The sequence below is a fragment of the Populus alba genome, chromosome 13 (genome assembly GCF_005239225.2).
Source record: "Populus alba chromosome 13, ASM523922v2, whole genome shotgun sequence".
Taxonomy (NCBI): Eukaryota; Viridiplantae; Streptophyta; class Magnoliopsida; order Malpighiales; family Salicaceae; genus Populus; species Populus alba.
This window is the reverse complement of record NC_133296.1, coordinates 1,421,642-1,439,000: the sequence shown is the minus strand read 5'-3', so window position 1 is coordinate 1,439,000 and position 17,359 is coordinate 1,421,642. Positions and strand designations below refer to the sequence as shown.

The following is a 17,359-nucleotide window of genomic DNA, read 5'->3' as shown; positions in this document are numbered from 1 at the left end:
GCACATCAAAACGATCTAAAAAATACAAACTGCACTTAATTTTAACAAAAAAATAATTAAAATTTTTTAAAAAACATTATGAATCTCAATAGCCTCCTAATTCTAACAAGGGAGGTTTTTTAAGATTTATTTTTATATTTTTTGTTTATTTTAATTTGTTAATATTAAAAATAAATTTTTAAAATAAAAAATTTATTATTTTAATATATTTATAAAAAATAATTAAAAAAAAAAAAAACCATACCCCATTAGTTATATAAGATAACCCGGTTCCAATTGCTTACCACAAGGGAAAAGAGAAAAAGGAAATGATTACCTAAAAAAGAAAAAAAAATAAAAGAAGGTAACAGTTGAAAAATGATTTATTAAGGGATAAAGTAGACTCATCCTTTTCACAGTTCATTATATTTAAGAAACTAAATTAAATGTACTGAATTGTTGTTTTCTAAGGAATGGGAAAATGTGATTTACAGCAACAAATACTTAAGGGTGCAGCATATATTTTATTTTTATGAGAGGATAAATAAATTCATCGTCAAGAAAAATAAAAAAAACACTAAATGATGTTTATGCTAAGAAAATTTTATGATGCTAAATTCGTAATTATTATATTTACTCAATAAAAAAAGTTAAATATAAAAAAAGAGAAAATTAAATGTATATTATAAAAAATAAAAAAATATTTTTATTTAAATATATATTTATATATAAAATTTTCTTTATCATGTTTTTTTTTCTTTTCTTAGTGTTTATTTTTATCTATTGAATCTTCTTTTTTATCTTTTATATATTGAATAAATATTAACTGTAAATTTTTTATCGACTCATCAAAAAAATATAAAAATATTTCCGGTTTATTTTATTTTAAAATAATTAATAAACCCCAAGAAATAATTTGTTTTTTTTTTAAAGAACAAAAACCACAGTATTCCTTCCTTTTCACTCTCTCGTGAACCTTCGCTTACGCTTCCCATTCTTCTTCTCCAAGCCCCCGCCCGCGCCACCTTCCCCCCCACCACAAACCCCTAAAATCTAGGGTTTCTGGTGCCCCCTACCCTCTCTTTCTAACTTCTTCATCAAACAAAACCTCAAGGTATTTCCTAGTCCTCTCTATTTATGATCTTGCATTCTTCACCACCCCTAATCTCACATATTTACACCTTTGCCACTCCACCAACAACCCATCCAGAAACCTCCATACAGAAAACTATAATTTTCACTTTTTCCTCTGTGTAACAGTTTTCCTTTCATAGAATTCTCGTATTTTTATTTCCTTATTTATCCCTTCGAATCCAGGTTTTTTACACCGTTTTGCCATTCTCGTGGATATTTTGATTATTTAGGGTTTTGGATATTCGATTCTTGATTGCAGTGGCTGTGTTTTTGTCGTTTAGATGGCGAGAGCAGCTGCCGCAGCTAATCCAGGAGTTAAAAGTGGTGTGAGAATCGTGGTGGCCGGAGACAGAGGCACCGGCAAGTCTAGTTTGATAGTCACTGCTATCTCCGATACTTTCCCGTCCAGTATCCCGCCGGTTCTTCCACCTACTCGGATGCCCGATGATTTTTACCCTGACCGCGTTCCAATCACCATCATTGATACCTCATCTAAGTAATTCACACACACAGTCCTCCCTGTATGTATATTTTTATGTGTAGAAATATGGTTTTATGTGCTTATGGTAAGCTTAATTAGCTAAAATAGCTAAGTATCAATTTTTTTTTCTGATAATTAATCAGGGCTTGTTTATTTGAGTTGCTATAGTGTATTTGGTTTTGGGAGTACGGAAAGAATGGAAGTTTTTGTAATGCTGTTATAGCTGGTGGGAAACTCTGGAGATGTTTAAAGCTTGTTTTGAACCCTGTTTGGTACTAGTGCTGCTTTTTGTTTTTTTTCCGGGTGAAGTGGAGGTAATATAATTAGTGGGCATTCTCAGTTTTTGAAAGCTGGTATGACTAGAAAGCGAAAGCCAACTTTTGAAGCGCAAAAAGGAAAAAGAGTCAAGTTTTGTAATGGTAAATTGTGTCCCTGCATTTCTGTTTGGTTATTGATAATTATCTGCGCAAAAGAAGGAACTGACATTTGAGTTTTGTATATTTTGTTGGCCGAGTTAGGAAGAACCATATGTTCATTGGGGCTGGATGTGTCTGTGTGAATGAACCAAGGAGATCTTTTTTGGAAGGATTGCTAAATGTTGGACATGAAGTTCCACATTCAAGTTTTGTTTTCTTTTAAAAAATTTAGATTGCATGCAGTCCATTTTTCTTGGTTGGGAAGAGGAGGTGCAATGCCATTTTCATTCATTATTCAAAGTAACATTCTGAATTAAATAATGATTGTGCAATTGTTCTGTGTGTTTCAGAGTGGAGGATGCTGGTAAAGTTGCTGAAGAATTGAAGCGAGCTGATGCAGTTGTTCTTACATATGCATGTGATAGGCCGGAAACTCTTGACCGATTGAGTACCTTTTGGCTTCCTGAGCTTCGTCAATTAGAGGTTTAAATTCTTTGTTCTCATCCCTCTGTGTTTGTGTGTGCGTGTCTTTACACAGATTACCTGACTTCCACTATATTGATTGGCACATATCTGTGAAAGATCTGTTCTTAATCTGTAAAGAGATTGTCACCATAAAAAATGTCAATGGACATGTTTTCAGTCAAATCCTACTAAGTCATGTATTGCTGTGAGAAGAATTCTTTGTAATGAGTTTTTGTTGGCAATGTAAAGTCATTTGGAGCAACTGGAACCTTGTAGCTGTTTTTCCATGGAATATCTTTCATTGTAGCTTGTTGGTGGAGAGAAATATGTGTTTCTGATGGTAATGTGAATGATGAGCAGGTTAAGGTACCAGTTATAGTGGTGGGTTGTAAGTTGGATTTAAGAGATGAGAACCAGCAGGTGAGCTTGGAGCAAGTAATGTCTCCAATAATGCAACAATTCCGAGAGATTGAAACTTGTATTGAGTGCTCAGCATTCAAACATATTCAGGTACGCTGGTTGTCCAATTGCTTTTATAGATGCTATTGCATGTATCTTTTGGAGTTATCTAATCCGGTCACTGCAACGTGATACTGCTGTATGAATCTTTGTCAGTAATTTAATTTTGCCATTGCGGTGTAACATTGTTTTAACAGTATGTGCAGTTTGCACTTTGAAGGAATTTTTTGTCCACTATAATCATAGTATGCCTTCCTTCATAATGATTCCTCAATGCGGAGTTCCTATGTTGTTTTGAGTCCCCCCCCCCATAACAGTAACATTTATTTTCTTAATGTATTATTTTCAAACCAAAAAAATAACTAGGATCTGATATATGTTAATCTTTGAACTAGTTGGATGGATTCCTCTGGTCTGAAGTTTTTGGTTGGTAATCTTGGGGCTCTGGAATTGACAATCCAATTTCTGATTTTGGTTTCCTTTTTCTGCAGATTCCTGAGGTTTTCTACTATGCTCAAAAGGCAGTACTTCACCCAACTGGTCCATTATTTGATCAGGAATCACAAACTTTGAAGCCCAGGTGTGTTAGAGCCTTGAAGCGTATATTCATTCTTTGCGATCTTGATAGAGATGGTGCCCTTAGTGATGCAGAATTAAATGAATTTCAGGTATTTTTATGTTCCTATCCTCATTTTCCTATTTTTATTTTATTATTTTTGGGGGCAAGGAAATGTATTTTGATCTTTTTTTTTTACCTCCATATTAGTCCATTGCTTGGACATTTATTTCTGGCAGCCCAAACTTGACTTTGTAATATCCGAAAACAGTCTTCAGATGTTTGTTATGCTGTCACTGATGTAATGGCTAATTGGTATATCCTTCTTGTGCTTGGTGAGGAGCAAAAGCTCAATTCCAAAGCTTGAGTCTCGCAGTGGGATGGGTTGGACACAGATACGATTTTTAATGTTCAAATATTGTAAGTTGCAATATCTTGGGCTTAGGGTTTTTGAATGAGCTAATAGTGTTTAATTTTTATCAGGTCAAGTGTTTCAATGCTCCGCTACAACCTTCCGAGATAGTCGGTGTTAAGAAGGTTGTGGAAGAAAAGTTGCCTGGTGGAGGAGTCAATGATAGGGGAGTCAATGAACGTGGCCTTACACTGACAGGATTCCTCTTTCTCCATGCATTATTCATAGAAAAAGGGCGCCTTGAGACAACTTGGACCGTGCTAAGGAAATTTGGTTACAACAATGATATCAAACTTACTGATGAACTAATTCCCTCATTCAAACGTGCTCCTGATCAGGTAATACAGGTTGACCATTCATGCATTATAGTTAATCTTATTAGGTGGTAAAAGTCTAAAAGATTGACGAGTTCCATGAGTTTAAACTAGCCAATAGGTTTCTAGTCGAGCATCTACTCTTTCTTTTGGCCTGGTTTTTTGGACATTTAATTAACTCTACACTTGATGCATCAAAATAACATACACAGTAGCATGCTGTAGTTTACCATATTCAAATCTATGATGCATGCTGTAGTTTTTTTTTTTCTAGGACGTTGATCATCCCTGGGCGCAAGACATTAGCTAATAAAATATACTTGGTTTTTTTAACTGGCCAGGGGTGGAAGAAGGTATTTTCTAAGCTTAGTTCCTTACAAGGAGTTTTATGAAAAAGGATTTATTTGATGGTCATTTTATGGTCTGTTTGCAGTATCCATTGTTTGTATCAATTCGCTTATCTTTTATTGTCATTTGTGCAGAGTGCAGAACTCACAAGTGAAGCTGTTGAGTACTTGAGGAATATCTATGAGTTGTTTGACAGTGATGGTGTATGTTTCAGTCTGTGCTTTTATCATTAGTGAGGTCTTGAAAGTGTAATTAAACAAGAAAGTGTAATTAACTAAGCTTCTGTTCTGTTTTAAGCAATTATATCGGTCACCACGACTAGTTGTAGTCTTTCAACTTGCTAAGCAATTCTGAATTATCTAATTCTTACTGTATGAAAATGTACTGCCAGGATAACAATTTGCGACCTGCAGAACTAGAGGATATTTTCTCTACTGCACCAGAAAGGTACTGTAGTTTTTTAGTAAAATTTCATTACGTTGTTTCCCTTAATAATTTTCAACATGCATTTTCATCAACTGTCATTTTTCTCTTCATCTGGCTTAAAGAATGGACTAGCATGTTATATCTATAACTAATTAACTCAAGCCCCAACACTAGTGTCTGCATCCTTCCTCAAATGATTTTTTAACTTTTCTGTCAATTTGTAACTATTTGTGTTGCACTGACACTTGGCTTCTCAACCTCAGCCCGTGGGAGGAACCTCCATATAAAGATGCTGCTGAGAAAACTGCATTGAGCGGGCTATCAGTTAATGCTTTTTTGTCAGAGGTATCTCTCCCCCCCTCCCTCCCCCTCTCCCTCTGTGTGTGTGTGAGAGAGAGCGAGTGAGGTTGGCTTTCCTCTTTTCCTTCTGTACAATTCTTTTTCGGGTGTCTCATGCCTGTGAGATATGATATAAGGTCTAAAGATTTGAAGAGTGTGTAAGATATGTGACAGACATATCAGATGGAATTTGCTAATCAATCTAACAGATGTTTTTTTTTTTACAAAAATAGTTCCAGTTGAATGTTTGGAATACTAATTTCTTGATAAGTGTGTATGCTTACTAACAAATATATATTCCAGTGGGCCCTTATGACTCTTCTAGATCCATCTAGAGCTGTGGAGAATCTGATCTACATTGGATACTCTGGTGATCCTACTGCTGCTGTTCGCTTGACAAGGAGAAGACGGTTAGATCGCAAGAAGCAACAGTCAGACAGAAATGTTTTCCATTGCTTTGTCTTTGGACCAAAAAAATCTGGAAAGTCTGCATTAGTGAATTCTTTTATCGGAAGGTTCAACTCAACCCATCTCGTAGAAACTCATATAAATTATATTTATTTTTGTCTGTATTCTTCCTCGTAATTGTTTTTTTTAATTAATATAAGCTTGTTAATTTTATATTCAGACCATTTTATGATAATTATGCTCCAACCACTGAGGAAAGCTACGCGGTTCATGTTGTTGATCTACCTGGTGTAAGTGCTATTGCAGCTGTCAGAATATGTTTTTGGTTCATACTCTGGATTGTTTACATTGTCTAATCACACTGCAGCTCATTTTTTGTTCCAATTGAATCTGCTGCTCTCTTTGTTCGCAGGGAATCAAGAAAACCCTTGTGTTGAGAGAGATTCCTGAGGATGGGGTTAAGAAACTATTATTGAACAAGGAGTCTTTGGCTCCATGTGACATAGCAGTGTTTGTTTATGACAGGTAACAGAGTAGTGTCTGTTGAATTCAGTTCAGTCACCTCTTTTAAGGGAACATTTCTTAATTTTATGGCATGGGAATTCGATAGTTTGTTTCACGTGAGTTTGTTTTTCCAAATTTCTTACTAGCTTGCCATATACGGGTTATTGATTGCATATATTAAATTTTGTATATGTGAATGAAAAGCTTTTAAAAAAAATTCATAGGCTGATGATGCGTTCATGGCTGCCTAATAGGAGAAAATGCCTTCCAACATAGCTAGGAACCTTGACCAAAGGTTTATAAAGACTGAGAATGTAATGTGACCTTGTTGCTTTGGAATGTCATTAAGAATTAAATTCAATTCATTTAAGGTATGAAATGTTATTGCAGCTCTGATCAGTCCTCGTGGAAGAGAGCAACCGAATTGCTTGTGGAAGTTGCCGGTCATGGTGAGGATACTGGATATGAGGTGCCTTGCCTAATTGTTGCAGCTAAAGATGATCTGAACTCATTTCCAATGGCAATACAGGAATCTACCAGGGTATTTACGAAGCTGATTCTTTTCCCATGGTGGTAGATTTAGGGACAACAGATGACTTTTTATCAAATTTTTTATCATGAAATTTCTGTCTACGTTTTTGTTTTGAAACCTTTTGCTTTATTATAAATTTGCAGATTTCTCTAGTTTGGCTGACAATTTATGTCTAGCTAATAATGCTCTGTGGCTATTCAGGCCCTGTTCTTCACATTTAGATTACTAGTTGGGTGTTAGTGAGTATCAATTACAAGTTGCCTGTTTGCCTGCTGGGCAGTAATTCCCCCTTCACTGTTCTCTCTCTTTTTCCAGGCACTAGACTCTTTGAAGATTTTTCTGCAGTCCTTTTTGGGATCTAAAAGTGATTGGATGGACTATTGATTCTGAAACTATAACAATGTCCTTAATTGTAAGTTTTTGAGTTTGCAGGTTAGTCAGGATATGGGAATAGAGGCTCCTATCCCCATCAGCTCAAAGATGGGCGACACCAATAATGTGTTTCGTAGGATTGTAACTGCAGCCGAGCACCCACATTTGAGCATTCCTGAAACTGAAGCAGGGAGAAGTCGCAAGCAATACAATCGTCTCGTCAACCGCTCTCTTATGTTTGTTTCAGGTATTTTGGTCTTTGGAACTCCTAGAATTGCTCGCACTTGAAAAATGTAAGGTTGCTCGGTTTTAAACATCTCCCTGGGTATTGTGCATTTTCAGTTACTTTCTCATAGCAATCATGTTTTGCATGTAAACTCTTTTAACTTTATGTTCTTACTCTGGCTTGGATGTTATAGAAAGTGAGCTTATTCTGTTCTAGGAGCTGTGTAGCCATTCTTCTTTATCGTAGGATGTTCTGCAATTATGTTTGGTGTCAATGCTAAAAGTCTATGGGATGACACAATTATTTCCAACTTGTTTTATTCACCGAGACTGACTTAAAGGATTTTGATATAACTGCCAGGAATTAATTGAACTCAGGATGGCCACATTAGCAGACATTCAAAATATTTTTTTTACCAACACCAAATCATCTAAATATCAGTGTCTTTTGGTACTTGCTTTAGATTATGGCTCCATATTTCATCTCACTGCTGGTCTTTGGTGGATAAAAATCAATTTATTGCTGTTAAATGAAATCCTTTCACTTGTCTGTCTTGTTAATCATCTACCATATTAATAATTTTGTTTCACCATTCCAGTTGGAGCTACGGTGGCCATTGTTGGGCTAGCAGCGTACCGAGTCTATGCTGCGAGAAGGAACTCATCTGGTTGAAGAACGAAGATCCACCCATTAACGAGATGCAAGTCACACATGGTCTCGTCCAGTATGTCATTTTGGCTGTATCACTCGCCCGTAGAGAATTATTTCATAAACCTATTTGTTCTCATGATTTGCCTTCCAACTCTTTCGTCATCCAATAGGGTTTATATCGGTCCCAATGGAAGAGTTTTAATTATTAAAAAAAAGCAACAGATATACCATGAAAAGTCAGTTATTGTGCAGGGTTTGTACAATAATAAAAATTTTGCTACAGATTTTTATGATATGACTACTGTCATTATATTTTCTGGCTTCAACACCATGTGCTAAATGATGGTGAGATTTTTTTTGCTATTTGCAGATCAGGAAACCTTCACATTCCATGTATAGTTATGTACTCAGCTCCATTCTAAATTGTTCTTGCTTAGCAGAAGAAAAGAGTGCTTTCACCATGGATTTGTTGCTGTAACCTGCATTTCTGGGAGCATGATTCCTCTCATCTCTGTCTTGCTGGCCTTCTTCGAGGCCACGAGCTTGGATTGGCCTGGACATTCTGGTACTCCCCACTTTCATTTTGCAGTTTCAAGCAGCAGTTCATGAATACTTCAGCTGTAACATGGAGCCTAAAATCCAAATTAAACAAGAATTTCATCTCCATTCCGTTCATTTCTGCAGTGCTTACACCTCCAATCCTGGCATAATAGGCATTGTCATAACACCTGCAAGATTGAGTGGATTATAGATCGAATTTCCATGGTGTTTCAAGATAAGCTTGCATGGACAATCTGCCGAAACTATACCACTGGTACGATTAATAAGAACAGAACCTAATTTTGCCCTACCTTCCCCCCCCTATACCTACAACGGTCGATTTCAAATCTAAATGCAAACTAGTTAACTCGAAAGTATAGTCAGTTAATAGCTCGAGAGGAGGTCTGCCGCCCAAAATTAGCTGACCAATTTAATAGAAAAAAAAAAAACAAAAAAAAACATGTAGACTTGGCATTCACAACACCGGCAACCACCCTGTCTCCGAGGACCAAAGACGTTCAACCTCTAACTAGGTCTTGCATGCCACACGGCTCACACCATTACCAGAAATGCATACAGAAGCTAGCAGCTGGAACACTTAAAGAACAAGTCTGAACACACTCCAGATTTTTTCCAAAAACGTTCTACGGAGTGTTATTTTTTTCATTGTGGATCAAATAGACAAAATGAAGCTCAAGAAAAAGACTGCCCGTGCCATGCCAACACGGTTATCTAGCAGAATCCACCATGTTTGATAATAATGATCGATGATGATCCGATGGATTGCAATTCTGTTGAGAAGTGTATTTATTTATTTTCCTACTTGTTTTAGAATTTATTTCCTTGTTAAAGACGAAGCTAATGACATTTCAAGAGATAAGAAGCTAACCAATCACGAAAGATACTTATGGAGGACTGGCTGATGACATGAACCCAAATGACAATCAATGATTTTGAGCTACAGTGAATATTAAAACACAATTGGCTTAATCATGCAAGAACTCACTCGTCATCCAAGAACTTTGCAGCTACCATGATGCTTGTGATCAGAAGACGGTGTGCATTCAGGGAGGTAAGAGAGGCACCCGTTTGCTGAAGGAACTTGTTGATGTATATATAGGCAACAACAAAGCAAGAAGTGCTGCACCTCGAGTACTTGAATACGCGTTCGATGTACTGTCTAATGCTCAAGGTGGGAGATCTTGAGCCATGGAAGATGGTAATAGCATCTTTTCTTCTTGACGTAGTTAACAGCTTTTCGTTCTTTTGAAGGGATTTCTCGAGAACAGATGCAATAAGCACCAGCACCCGTGGAGTTCCCGAACCTCCTCTACTGGATTCATCTGATAGACCCAAAGCCATAAAAGTTTCTGATTCAGCAGCCATACCTTTGAGCGCCAGACTTGAATCAAAGCTGCAAATATGTATACTCGCATTAGTGAAGATAGTGGAGGTAAAACCATGGAACTAATACTACTGTCTGATTCCTACAAATAACTGAAAATCATACTGTAAGGATTAGGGTTCGACCATATCTGAGCTAGCTTCTCTGTCTGAAAACTATTCTGATAAGAACATTGCCATAGCCAAAACCAGGGATAAAGATGAAGTGCATCTTTTTCCAAGCTATTCTTTTCTTTCAGGTAAAGTTTACATTGAACATACTGATGTGACCTTAGAAATTAAAGACTCTATTCCAAGTGGGCCAACTGGGACATGGGACAATTATTCAAGCCTTTACATAGCAGCACTACAGAAGTTTCTCAAAGACAAGCAGCAGAAAAGGAGTACTCCGCTATCATGCGCTAAGGTGCATACATGTGCTGCACAAAAGTAGAAAAAACACAGAACATCGATGTAGATTCCAGGCATAGTAGGAGTACCAGGATAAAGTTTCAGGCACAGGCCATGTCAAGCATGGATAACTTTTTGTAAAGCTGGTCTTCACTTGCTGCTTGTAAGGAGATGAATCAGATTTGGAGTTCTTAGTTTCTTTTTTGATGATTAGAGGGTTTTTTTTTTTTACATGTCACAAGCGCCCTCAACTAATTTTGACATTACGAAATATAAATCATAGTTTTCAAATCCAATTTAATATTTAAAAATTTTTAAAACATTTAGATTAATGATTCACCACGTAAATATAAATAATTTTATCTATCAATATAACTTTGTTTAGTTTTTTTTTTAATTCCTTAATATTAACCCAATCAAGTTTATATTGGGTTTGACTGGATCAATGAAATTATGGATCAATCTATTAAGTAAATTAAGTTTTATCAGGTTAATGTATTTTTTTATTCAAATTAAAATTCTATTCATATTAAACTCCAATTGTAGGTTTTTCAAATTAAACTATTAGCCAAATTAGATTTAATAACTATGGCAAACACCCTCCAAAACTAGTATTCCTTAGGTTTAAGTGATTACCACAACATTGTATGATCATAACATGTGTAAAAAACAAGAACAATAACAAGAATGTTTGTTGCATGAACTAGAGACTTCAATCTTCAAATATGACACTAGGAATTTTCCAAGCAATGCCATAATGTTTTGACTTGAGGATAGATCAGAATAGTTATCCAACCCGTTTTGTCCAAAGCCATGAAAACATTAAATTTGCTTCTCGCCCCTCTTCCAATCTTGTGTTCGTGCACATAATTAAGCCTCTGAAAAACCAACTTGGGGTTCTAATTAATCAAATGGTGACTAAAGAAAGATGAAGAAATTAATTAAGAGATGCATTTATAATCAAAGATGAGCCTTCAACATAATTAGAATAATGGTGGAATCTCTCATGTCATGGTGGCCATTGTTGTTTTCATACGAGAAATTGACATCTCAGCAAACGTGGACAGCATGAAATCCAATCGAAATAGGGGGATGTCCTTACGTGCTTCTCTTACAATTTCGTTGAAGCTTGCAGCGTGGAGGAGCTTGCTGTCAAGTTGTCTAGAGGTAATTTTTTGTTACAGCCATGAAAAGGGAGGCGTGATTGAGCTTGTCATATCTCTATTTTCAGAGAGAAAAATGTGCTTAAAACTTTGTAAATCTAACTAAAATATCAAACAATTTTTGTTAACTCAATGAGAAATAGTTATATTTAAAAAGAAGTCCTGACATATCATTATTATAGGATATACCGTAACTAGTCAGATTTTAAATTTGTTTTTTAAAAATTACTAGTTCGAGTTTTACAAACTTTAAAAGTATTAAAAATTTACATGGTCGTTACTTTTATAATTCATGATATTAGATAAGATATGTACAGTTACGAATATTAATATAAAAAAAAAATTTAATTAATATTATTAGCAACAAATTGTTTGCATTGATTTATTCTCCGATAACCCTTAAAGTGTCACGTTCAGGTATTGAATAAATTTACGCAGGCCCACTATATATAATTAATTTAAACCAAGAAAAACAATTCCATAACCAACGGGTCAATGAAGTACTAGTGGCCCACTTGTGGGCCCATGACACCCACCTGCACTTCAATTTTTACACAATAATGATTCCAAAAATAAATAAATAAATTGCTATGAAATCGATCAATGCATGAACAAAATCCTTTCTTAGTTGGGTAACGTACGTGTTCGTTATTTATTCTATGTGCTCTTTTACTCTCTCTTTGATTAGGGTTTCTATCACTGGAATTTCTATGATTCCATGCCTCAACCTCCAACAAACATAATTATTTGCAGTTTATAAATTAAAGGAAAAATAAAATAAAAGAGGCCAAATGTGTAGATTTCTTTCTTCTTCTTTTTTTTTTTTTTCTTTTTTCAAATATATAGTGCTATTTGTGGAAATGGCTTCTACGTATAGTTTTAAAATCCAGCTTGACGGGTTGACCTAGAACCCGATCAATTCGGAGCTGAAACCGGACTGAGTTAAAAAAAAAATAAGAAAAAAAAAAATTCAATGTGACTTCGGTTGACCCAGCAATACCTGGTAAAAAACTTGGTTGCTATCGTTGACTTTTTTTTTTTACTAAAAACGATGTTATTTTGATTTTAAAAAGAGAATTAATCCGGAGTGACCGATCAAAACCCAGAACCCAGACCTTAAACCGGGCCGGGTCTGAAAACCATGCTTTCATGTACTAAAAACTAAAAAATCATGTACGTGGACATAAATTTCAATGCATTAAAGTTATATTAAAAAAAAAAGTTATTAAACTTGGGGTTGGATTCAAAAAAGAGTTTGAATTATTAGATTAACTCATGAGTTATAAATTTAATTAGTTTTATAAATTAAAATAATATTATTTAATTTTTTTTAAAAAAAACATTCATTGTAATTAACTCGGCTCGGTTTGGATTGAATATGATCGAGCAATTAGATTCATCACTGAAAATCCACTGAGTTTTAACATTCATTTTTATCTTTTCCTAAATTAATTAAAACACTGATCATCGATCATAGCGAGTTTCTCTTCTTCGGTGGTCTCTTTCTTCACCATGAATATTATTCTCCATAACATCAAATTTGTTCCGTACGTCTCCATTATACATCTTTCATGTTATTAATTTCTTAAGCAAACACATATTGAGCACAAAACTTCAGTTCGTAATTTCTTTATATATATATATATCAAAAAACTGGACAGAGCATGCATGCCCAACCAACCAACCAACCACCCTGCATTATCCCTCTATAATTTATTTCCCTACAAGAACAATATTACCAGTTTTAGCAAGTCGATCGTCGAAACAAGTTCTTAATTATTACCCCTCGATCCCATATCAAAATCTAATTAAAGAACTGTGAGTGTAATATATTACACATTATTATACTGCCAAGAAGACAAATTTACAGCACAAACGTGCAGCCATGCTCTCTCTTTCTCACCAAACTCATTTTGATTTGCAAATAAATATACTCTTGACTATATATACGCAAACGTTCTGTGTGTATAGGCCAATCAAGATCAATGGCCTCTTCTAAGCCCCAAAGTTCGTGTCAAAAACTCTTCATCACTTCCCTCTTATTCCTCTCTCTATCCCTCATGTTCCTCGTCTTCTCTTTCAAGCCAAAACCTGGCCGTGAGCTTGATCACCACCCTCAAACAGCAGCCCGTGACATTAAGAAACCCTTATCAATCGATACACAGAAATCATGGTTCGATGGCCTTATAGAGAAGAAAACCGATAGCGAACCGATCAAGATTGGCTTGGTTAATGTTGATGATCACGTCAAGCATGCATATGATCGTATGCATGGACAAGTGGAGACTGTTAGTGTCGATTTCAGGCCTGTATCCAAGGAGCTAAAATGGGAGAGTTTTTTCCCAGAGTGGATTGATGAAGACGCCAGGTGGCACCAACCGTCGTGCCCGGAGGTCCCAATGCCTAGGCTAGACGATTACCGTGACCTAGATGTTATCCTGGCTGGGGTTCCTTGTGGCAGCGGATCAGAGAAGCAAGGGATTAGGGATGTGTTTAGGCTGCAAGTGAACTTGGTGGTGGCTAACCTTGTAGTGGCCAATGGATTGACCAAGGGAGGCGGTGATCGGACGGTGTATGTTGTTTTCATGGGGTCTTGTGGACCCATGCAAGAAATATTCAGGTGTGATGATTTGATGACTCGTTTAGGAGATTATTGGGTGTACAAGCCTGAGTTGAGGAGACTTCGACAGAAGGTGCAAATGCCTGTTGGATCATGCCAGATTGCTCCTCTTGGTAGATTATTGACAGGTATGTCTTTGTTCAATTTGATTTATTTTATTTGCGTTAGGAGCAAACTATACATGTTGATGATAAACTAGAAAAATATAAAAATAAATCAGATTAAGAGATTGATAATATCTTCACTCACCAATTAATCATGAACTTTCTTCATCATGAAGATACCATTTTTCCAGTTTCTTAATTAAAAACATTATTTTTAATAAATGACTAAGCACAAAATAAGTTTACACAATTAACATCATTTGAGTAGTGTTTGTTTATTAATTATTTGGAATAAAAAACAAAGAGATAATTAGAACAAAGAAAACATGTCTCTTATGTTTTTTATATTTCCAAAAAAACAAATTTATTTCAAAATTTTCATAAAAAGCAATTTGTTTTTACATCTTTGTTTATATTCATTTAACCAAGCACGATTATATTCCTTTTATATTTATATATATTCCTTTTATCTTTGTTTATATTCATTTAACCAAACACGATTATATCTTTGTTAATATGCAGGAAGCCAAGGAACTCAGAGACATTCCATGGCACAATATTCAACAGCAAGAAAACCCATTGACAACATCTTGTATCATCAAAGGGTTGCGTATGCAACAGTAATCCATTCCTCGGAAGCTTATGTCTGTGGAGCAATTGCTTTGGCTCAAAGTATAATGCAAAACAGCTCTACTAACGACCTCGTCCTCCTCCATGATTCGTCATTAAGTCCAGAGTCCCTCGGCGGTCTTAGAGCCGCCGGGTGGAAGACGAAGCTCATCCAACCTATCCGAAGCCCTTTTGCTCGAAAAGACTCGTACAACGAATGGAACTACAGCAAACTTCGGCTTTGGCAACTCACAGATTATGAAAAAGTTGTTTTCATAGATGCTGACCTTATAGTCCTCAAGAATATCGACAAGTTCTTTGCTTATCCACAGTTATCAGCAGCTCCGAATGACAAGGTGCTATTCAACTCGGGGATCATGGTGATCGAGCCGTCGACGTGCTTGTTTGAAGACATGATGTCAAAGAGAAACAAGTTGCTTTCATACAATGGAGGTGATCAAGGGTTTCTCAACGAAGCCTTCACATGGTGGCATCGGCTGCCTACGAGGCTGAATTATCTCAAGATCTTCAAGAACCAAGGAAACCCAGACCATGAAATGCAGAAGGGTCCCTACACCATCCATTTCTTGGGATTGAAGCCATGGGCATGCTACAAAGATTATGATTGTAATTGGGACATGGTGGATCGCCATATTTTTGCCAGCGACTCAGCTCACAAGAGATGGTGGCAGGTTTATGACGCCATGCCAAAGAAATTGCAGCAATATTGTCGGCTCACAAAGCATATGGATGCAAGGATAAGGAAATGGCGAGGGAAGGCTAAGAATGCGAGCTTGCCAGATGGTCATTGGAAGATTAATGTTAAAGATCCCAGACAATACCATCTTAATGATTAAATTAAATTAAATTAATTGCTATGTATTCTTGTAGCTAGCTAGTGCATTATTGTAGCTAATCAAGATTTTCCATTAGTACTAAAATTTTGACAAATTCAACATTAGAAATTATTTTTTCAGAGAATAAACCGATATTCATCAATTATTGGTTGGCTTAAGTTTAATATTGTGAATCCATTCTATACATAATTACATTTTGTTTCATTGTTTGACATTGTATGTGTGATCAATGCATTCCCAATTTTTTTAATATATCTTTTAATTCTCTAATACATTATACAGTAAAAATAATATTTTAACCTAGAAATTTATATAAATTTATATTATATTATATTTATATTTTTATTGAATAAAATAAGAGTAATGAAATTTAAACTCATGACCGCTTAATTAATAATGTTTTAATATTATATTTAAAAACAATTTTAAAAATTTAAATTGTTAAGTGAAGTTTCAATTATAATTTATATAATTTTTTAACAGGTTGTTATCCTACAAAACTATCTATCTTTGTAGATACAAAATTGCACTGATTGTTGCTGCTGCTCTGTGTCTCTCCAAACCTCCATTAAATTAGCTTATAGAAGCACATAAACTAGGGGGGGAAAGCATGCTATATATACAGATTATCTTGAAATATATCTATTAAGAGATTTTAAATAGGCTCAATAGAAAATTCTAGGACTTAGCATTCATTGACGACTCATCAGATGTAAAAATAAACTTTTTTTCAACCAATCTTGCTTCTCCGACGCCAATAAACAATGAGCAATTGTTTTCTAATTTTTATTTTTTTTAAATCATTTTCTTTTGGCGTTCCTGTCTATTGTATCTTGTCCATGCATGCAAGTCAATTTGAATACAACAAGTTCAATCATGGTTGTAAAATTAACCTGAATCCGTCTGTGGGGTTAATTTAGGGTTTGGATGGTTGGGTTAAAATAGAAAAAGATAAAGAAAAAACTTCACTTCAGTTATTCTAAATTCGATTTGATCAAAATCCGACTCCTAACCCGTTAATTTTTTTATAAAAAAATTGTTTTTATTCAAAACAATATCATTTTAATTATTTAAAAAAATTGAATTAAATCAACCTAGAATAAAAAAGGAGAAATGTATATTTATATATAATTGTTATACTATAAAACTTAGCTAAAGAGGTTCATTTATTTACTATGGGTTGTTTGATAATTAAATTTTAAAGTTTTATTCATTTTGCTTTTGATAAAGTTATCCTAATATTATAACTAGATCATAGATTTTGCATGTTGTCCCAACTAGACTCGAGAAGGGTTTTTTCTATCTTTTCTGGATTATATTTTTTTCTTTAATTTTATCATTTAATATTTTATTTTATAGAAATTGAGCTTGGATGTTTTCCATTTTACTTTTTATGTGGTTGTCATTTTCTTATTTATTTTTTTCTTTGTTATCCGATAAGATCCTTCAATATTTTTTTTTTAAGATTAATTTTTTTATTTTAATTTCATCTTTTAACATTTAATTGATTAAGAATTGGTTTTAGTGCTTTTTATTTTTTTATTTTCCTTTCTATTCCAAATCTTATGCACATGATCGTGGTATTAGTGGGTTAATTTGGTTTGACTTACAATTTTTTTTTCGTAGCTTTTTTCAAAAAAATTGTTATCT

The 17,359-nt window shown here is 34.9% G+C and overlaps 3 protein-coding genes and 1 long non-coding RNA gene across 7 annotated transcripts; 3 read left to right on the top strand and 1 right to left on the bottom strand.

The window, feature by feature from the left end:
* Nucleotides 1-927: 927 nt before the first annotated feature.
* On the top strand, nt 928-8,178 carry LOC118060803 (mitochondrial Rho GTPase 1). 3 transcript variants are annotated; one of them, XM_035074080.2, is made up of 15 exons: nt 928-1,093; nt 1,395-1,609; nt 2,361-2,493; nt 2,836-2,985; nt 3,426-3,602; nt 3,974-4,240; nt 4,699-4,767; nt 4,956-5,011; nt 5,254-5,335; nt 5,633-5,844; nt 5,958-6,027; nt 6,150-6,262; nt 6,632-6,782; nt 7,206-7,392; nt 7,970-8,178. In XM_035074080.2, exons 2-15 carry the CDS (start codon nt 1,395-1,397, stop codon nt 8,041-8,043), a joined length of 1,956 nt encoding a protein of 651 aa, XP_034929971.1. In that variant the 5' UTR covers nt 928-1,093; the 3' UTR covers nt 8,044-8,178. The 3 variants fall into 3 exon arrangements, with proteins under 3 accessions (XP_034929971.1, XP_034929973.1, XP_034929972.1); XM_035074082.2 differs by having other exon boundaries at nt 1,373-1,609; XM_035074081.2 differs by lacking the exon at nt 928-1,093 and adding an exon at nt 1,147-1,296.
* A 22-nt stretch (nt 8,179-8,200) lies between these two features.
* Nucleotides 8,201-9,948, bottom strand: LOC118060804 (cyclin-P3-1). The gene is made up of 2 exons (XM_035074083.2): nt 9,569-9,948; nt 8,201-8,750 (listed from the first exon to the last, which is right to left on the bottom strand). The coding sequence occupies exons 1-2, from the start codon at nt 9,946-9,948 to the stop codon at nt 8,528-8,530; spliced, it is 603 nt and encodes a 200-aa protein (XP_034929974.1). The 3' UTR covers nt 8,201-8,527.
* On the top strand, nt 8,450-10,340 carry LOC140954437 (uncharacterized). Of its 2 annotated transcripts, XR_012167677.1 has the most exons (4): nt 8,450-8,587; nt 8,707-9,754; nt 9,835-10,015; nt 10,206-10,340. It is a non-coding gene; the product is annotated as an uncharacterized lncRNA (long non-coding RNA). The 2 variants fall into 2 exon arrangements; XR_012167676.1 differs by lacking the exon at nt 10,206-10,340 and having other exon boundaries at nt 9,835-10,154.
* A 3,164-nt stretch (nt 10,341-13,504) lies between these two features.
* On the top strand, nt 13,505-15,718 carry LOC118060839 (putative UDP-glucuronate:xylan alpha-glucuronosyltransferase 5). The gene is made up of 2 exons (XM_035074126.2): nt 13,505-14,252; nt 14,766-15,718. Exons 1-2 carry the CDS (start codon nt 13,505-13,507, stop codon nt 15,707-15,709), a joined length of 1,692 nt encoding a protein of 563 aa, XP_034930017.1. The 3' UTR covers nt 15,710-15,718.
* The last annotated feature ends 1,641 nt before the right edge of the window (nt 15,719-17,359 follow it).